Below are 6,497 nucleotides of genomic sequence, written 5' to 3'. Positions count from 1 at the left end.
CTAGCTGTGTGATCCTGGGCAAGTCACTTAATCCCAATTGTAAGAGTGGGGCCTCAGGTGAGAGGTTTTAGCATTACATGACTGAGAGTTGATAAAGGGAGCTGATAGACTTTTGTAGATGATGGTTGGATAAAACCCAACTTCTCAGATTTTTCTCACTGTTTAAGGTCTGTTCCATTCCCTCCCCCCATTATTGTCTGGCTAAAAAAATTATGGATTTGTACCCTTGTACCCTTGGAATGGGGGCAGCTAGGTGGCTCCATGGATAGAGTACCGGCCCTGGAGTCAGGAGGACCTGAGTTCAAATTTGATTTCAGACACTTAACACTTACTAGCTGTGTGACCTTAGGCAACTCACTTAACCCCAATTGCCTAAACCCTGATTTTAAACCTCCTCTGCCTTGTGGCTATACCCATATATGGGAAAGGCTTAGGGAGTTAACCCTGAGGAAAAATCAGGAGTTGGAGTCCCTTAGGCAGTTGGATGTTGGACATCACATCCCTCTGGCAACTCCTGCGGCGGCACTGGTGCCAAACTGTATTGGCTCTGCCTCTCCTTTGGATCCACCAATGTCTCGGAGAGGGAAAACCTGCTGCATGAGCAACAGCGCCCTGGAGAAGACACTCCAGCTACTCCTCATGGGGTAGATACAACACAGGATGGGGCAGTTACTGGTTATAAGTCACTCAGGAGCTGTGGCTCCCTTATTGGACTGCACAGCCACACTGTGGCCTGTGGCTCTTCAAGGCGCTGATCCATGGTCCTCCATGACTGGTGGAGGCCTACTACACTTGGAATGGCTGTATTTTTGAAGATCTAGGAATCAACGCTAGGAGATCCATCTACTGAGACTTTGATAGAGGTCTAGTCAGAAGGCTCGGGATCCTGTGTTTTCAGCGCTTGTAACACTCAGGTTGGTCTAACTTATGGCAGTTGGGCCAGGCTCATCTCCGGTGGATTTGGAAGCCAAGAAGAAATCATCTGAGGTGGGTTTGGGGGCCTTCTCTGGGCCCATTCAGGTACATGGAGAGACCAGAAAAGGACCATCTCAGGCAGGTTTGATGGCCTATTATCAGTCATTTCAGGCAGATTTGGGGTCCCAGCCTGGGCCATTTCTGTCATGTTTAGTGACTTAGGCTAGGCCACCAGAGGCAAACTTGAGGCCCTACCTGGAACACCAGGGGCAAGCTCCAGGCTTATCTCTGATATATCTTGAGCAGATCCCAGAAAAAGCTCAGGAGTCAGTGCTGAGCTAGTGATGGGGGCCACACTTTCCTTTCCTTTAAGTACTGGACATCTACAGCTTCATCCTAAAGAATCAATGGGGACAGTCCAGACTGGGCCATCTGTGGAACAAGGAATGGGAGAGAGCCAAAGGGGCTCCCAAGCTAATTCTCCTCCCCAGGAGGGAGTGGCCAGGAGCCACCCCCAAATAATAAGGGTTCCTTTTCCCTTTGAAGGTGGTGGAGATTCCAATCAAGATGTCACAGGTCAAGCAATTTTTTCAAAGAAAAAAGGAACCCAAGCTTGGACCCCCCCAAGAAAGACCAGCAGCAATGTCGGCAGCTTCAGATTTTGACAAAGGGGACCCAGACTGAAAGCCCACCTCCTAGGAGCCTTTGATGTTTAGCAACTGAGCAATTATTGTCAGGACAAGGTAGCCCCAAACCCGAAGCCCAGCTATCAAGGAGTGAAGGGGAGAAGCACAGCCCTTCCTGTTCACATTTCCTATATGAAGACCTTTTGAACAAAGGTGTCATAGTGAACATGATGTTGAATGCAGAAATGAGACTGATAAAGAAGGGACAAAATTTATATGTGTGTGACCAGTTCTTGATGGGCAGTTGTCAGAAGGGCAGCAATTGCCCACATTACCACACCTTGCTCCCCTTCCACTAGCAGTTTCTACATAAGGAAGAAAACTCCTAGCATAGCATCCCTCTAGGTTCTCAGCTGCACTTGGAAATGCTCTTTACTAATCCCAAAAAGACCATGGTGATCATCTTCTATGGGTGAGTACAATTCGAGAGATACCACTTCTAAAAAGGAGGGCACAAGTGAGGAAAGGTGGGAAGGGAGGGCCAGAACTTATCATGGGAAAGCTGCTGGATGATTGACACTGACTGGCAATGGAAACAGCAGTGGAAAAGGTACATAAAGTTGGGGAGAGTCAGGCAGGCGCTCAGATCCTGTCCTAAGCATTTGCTAACTGTGTGGCAGTCACTTAACTTCTTATTTTTGGTTTCCCCATTTAGTTCTTTTTTTTTGGTGGGGCAAGTGGGGGTTAAGTGACTTGCCCAGGGTCACACAGCTAGTGTCAAGTGTCAGAGGCCAGATTTGAACTCAGGACCTCCTGAATCCAGGGCCAGAATGAATTGTGAATTTGGTGTTAAGGTATTATTCTAAGCTTAATTTCTTTCAGATTGATTTCTAGTTTTCCCAGCAATTTTACTAAGTAGGAAATTTAATCCTAGGTAATTTATGTCTTCTACTTCACCCAAAACTGTGGTATTAAGTTCTATTATTTCTGAATCTCCCTTGTCTAGTCTGTTCCATTAAACTATAGAAGTCTAGATTTGTATTTTTATTTGTGCCTGAACGACAAATTGACTTATTAAGTATTTCTGCCCCCTCTTTTTTTTTTTTTTGGTTTGTAAAGTTCCATGTGGTACAGAGAAGGATGGGAGAAAATAAGAATTTTTTCTTCTATAAATATTGCTTACTTACAATAAGTGTTAACTTATTAAAAGTATTTTGTGGTCTTTCAGACCCAGCTCTGCATAGCAGGATGGGAAGGAAGAAGCTTGAACTCAAACTCATCACCTAAGGTATTTGCCACCACACAACACCACACACCATCACATGCTAAAACATACCTCCACATGTCAAAACATGACATCACACAAAACATGCCACCACACGCCTCGACACACCATCACACATCTCTACACGCCTCCATACATCTCCACACCCCTGCACACACCTGCGTATGTCATCACACATGTCCATACATGTCCACATACTAGCACACGCCAGCATAGGTCATCACACTCCTCCATATTCCAGCACACATGTCCACACACCATCACACAACTCCATATGACTCCACATGCCTCTATATACCATATGCCTCCACATGCCATCACACACCTTCAGATGTCTCCACACTCTATCACACTCCATCACACGCCAGCACACTCTAGCACACACCAGCACACACCTCCACATGCCATCACACTCCGCCACACACCACCATGTGCCTCTACATGCCATCACATGCCTCCACACACCTACACATGCCATCACACACCTCCACAGGCCTCCACACTCTATTACATGCCATCACATGACATCACATACAGCACACTCCAGAACATACCTCCACACACCATCACATGCCTCCACATGCCACATGCCTCCCCAATCCAGCACACAACAGCACATACCACCACATGCCTGCAAATGCTATGACATGCCTCTACATACCAGCACATACACCTCCGCACACCAGCACACACTGCCAAACTCCTCCACATGCTTTAACATGCCTCCACACACCATCACATGCCTCCACACACCTTCACATACTTGTACAAGCCTCCACACACATCCACAAGCCTTCACACACCTCCACATGCCAGCACACACTATCACATGCCTCCACATGCCAGCACATCTCCACACACCAGCACACACCTCCACACACCTCCACAAACCTCCACATGCTGCCACATACTTCCACATGCTGCCGTACGCTACCACACACTGCCACATGCCCTTCCTCCTCCCCCAATTAAGTCCCTTCACCCCTCAATTTAACCCTAAAGATGTTATCATCTAGCTAATTGACACAATGGACAAATCATTACCCCTGGACCCAGGGGGATCCCAGCCAAAACCTGGCCTCAGACACAAGACAGTCACCCACTGTACAACCCCAGGTATGTCCCCCAGCTCCAATTTTTTTTTTTTTTTTTATGGTTCTCTAGGGTCTTGTATTTGAAAGTCAAATTTGCCATTCAGTTCAGGTCTTTTCATCACAAATATCTGAAAGTCTTCTTTTTCATCAAAGTCCCATTTTTTCCGCTGAAAGATAATGCTGAGTTTTGCTGGGTAGGTGATTCTCAGTTGTAATCCCATTTCCTTTGCCCTTTGAATATCATATTCTATGCCTTCCGGTCCTTTAATGTAGAAGCTGCTAGATCTTGTGCTATCCTGACTGCGGCTCCACAGTACTTGAATTCTTTCTTTTTGGCAGCTTGCCCTGAGTGCTCTGGAGTTTGGCTATAATATTCCTAGGAGTTTTCTTTTGGGGATCTCTTTCTGGAGGTGATCAATGGATTCTTTCAATTTCTATTTTAGCTTCTTCTTCTAGAATTTCAGGGCAATTTTCCTTGAGAATATCTTGGAAGATGGTGTCTAAGCTCTTCCCTTGATCATGGTTTTCAAGTAGACCAATAATTTTCAAATTATCTCTCCTGGACCTATTTTCCAGGTCGGCAGTTTTTCCCAGAAGATATTTCACATTGCCTTCTATTTTTTTATTCATTTGGATTTGTTTTATTGTGTCTTGGTTTCTCATAAAGTCACTGGCTTCCATTTGTTCAATCCTAATTCTTAGGCAATGATTTTCATCAGAGAGCTTTTGTACCTCCTTTTCCATTTGACTTTTCAAGCTGTTGATTTTTTTTTCATGTCTTTCCTGCTTCACCCTCATTTATCTTTCCATTTTTTCCTCTACCTCTCTTACTTTATCTTCAGAGTTCTTTTTGAGCACCTCTATGGCCTGAGACCAATTCTCATTTTTCTTGGAAGCTTTAGATATAAGGGCCCTGATGTTGACATCTTCTTCTGAGGGTGACACTTGGTCTTCCTTGTTACTGAAGAAACTTTCTATGGTCCTAACCTTTCTCTGTCAGCTCATCTTGCCTTTCTTTTACTAGACTTTAGCTCCTTAAAGTGGGGCACTGTTTCCAGGCTGCAGTATCCCAAGCTTAAGAGGTCCCAGGTGGTATGATTTAAGGAGAATCAGGTTCTTGCCTTGCCCTGCCTGGTCCTAGATGACCCCAGACCAACTTGTCAATCAACCAGCTTTGTGTGTTGTGGTTGTTAGCTCCGAAGAGCCTGTGCTCCTCCCCCACCTGGGCCACTTCTTTTGGAGCCTACCACCTGGTTCTCAGTAGGGGTGTAAAATCCAAGTTCTGCCTTAGCACCAGCATAGACCCATGTAGTCTCTCCCCTGCCCAGGGCTCAGCCCACTCACCAGACTGTGAGCTTAGTTCTAGATGACACTGGTGCTTCAGCTGATTCAGAGGCTCTAGGGGTCTTCTTCTCTGCTGAGGACTTCCTGAGACTGGATTTGTGTCAGGGTCACTGTGGGGTTGGGCCTGACTCCTGTATCAGCACAGCAGCTCCCTCCTTCTGACCTTCCAAGATGTTCTTGGTTAGAAGATGATTTCAGCACATTCTTCTGTGAGTTTTGCTGCTCCGGGCATTTTCCTATGACCTTATTTGGATGTTTTTTGGAGGGATCGTGTCACGAGTTTGGGAGCTCACTGCTTTTCCTCCACCATCTTCCAAGGCATTTCTTAAAGCAAGTTTGTCAGCATCCTCCATGTGGTGAGGTCACATCAGCTGAGCAAGTCAATGGGGGTCTGTGCATGTCCCAGACTTTCGTTACAATGGGTACTGTTGGCACTCTAGGAAAACTCGGCAGAAACAAAGGGTAGCAGAAAAAATTGTAGTAAAACTCATTTTGAACAGCTATGTTGGGTCATTTGCTGGAGCAATATTTAGCTAGGATGTTTGAGAAAGAAGTGGAGTTACTACAACTAGTGAATTATAAGGCTGGCAACAACCCTGCTGCCTTTGGGAGAGATTTGGCTATCTTTGGAGAGGGCATCAAAGCTGAGGAAACCCATGGACTCTGGGTCCAGTGGGGTGGAGTAGAAAGAACAAATCATCTTGGAAGTCAAAGGCATAGGCTTCAGCCCTAGCTACCTGTCATTTACTGAATTGCTAGATCCTGAACTGAACTTTCCTCATTTGTAAAGCAGGGATAATAATACTTTAAGCACCTATTTCATAGGGTGATTTTGAGAAAGGCAATTTATAAACTTCAAAGTGTTATGTGTGTAAAGTATTATCATTATCTGGGCAGATTGGGCTATCTGCAGAGAAAAGATCAGAACCACATAAGCCTCTGAATCAAGCAAGGCATGACTGTATTGTTATGGATGTCAGAGAAAGCATCATTTAGTAGGGGTTCTTTTCTGTGTTCCAACAGTATGTCCACTTGGAGAAAGGCATCTGCTTGGTAAGGGGGAAGGGAAGGGAAGAATGAATATGTGCTCGTCTCCCTCCTCTTTGCCATCTTGTGTGTCAAAGCTGTGTGTGGTACCTCCCCAGAGTAGGAGATCAGTATATCAGAAAGGTGACTTGGTGATGATACAGACCAGGCTGCTTTGCTGATAGGATGCTTGATCAGAAATTCTAA

General features: G+C 45.5%; 1 protein-coding gene across 1 annotated transcript; it reads left to right on the top strand.

Annotated features, from left to right (window-relative positions):
* Positions 1–2,893: 2,893 nt before the first annotated feature.
* On the top strand, positions 2,894–3,472 carry LOC122731990 (histidine-rich glycoprotein-like). The gene has a single exon (XM_043972211.1). The coding sequence runs from the start codon at positions 2,894–2,896 to the stop codon at positions 3,470–3,472; it is 579 nt and encodes a 192-aa protein (XP_043828146.1).
* Positions 3,473–6,497: the final 3,025 nt, after the last annotated feature.

This window comes from Dromiciops gliroides, chromosome 6 (assembly GCF_019393635.1).
Source record: "Dromiciops gliroides isolate mDroGli1 chromosome 6, mDroGli1.pri, whole genome shotgun sequence".
NCBI classification, from domain to species: Eukaryota; Metazoa; Chordata; class Mammalia; order Microbiotheria; family Microbiotheriidae; genus Dromiciops; species Dromiciops gliroides.
The sequence above is the reverse complement of the archived record's forward strand: the minus strand, read 5'-3'. Positions and strand labels throughout refer to the sequence as shown.

Bases quoted from the DNA above. Each gene is read 5' to 3' on its own strand.
- LOC122731990 (XM_043972211.1), top strand. From the start codon at position 2,894: ATGACATCACACAAAACATGCCACCACACGCCTCGACACACCATCACA.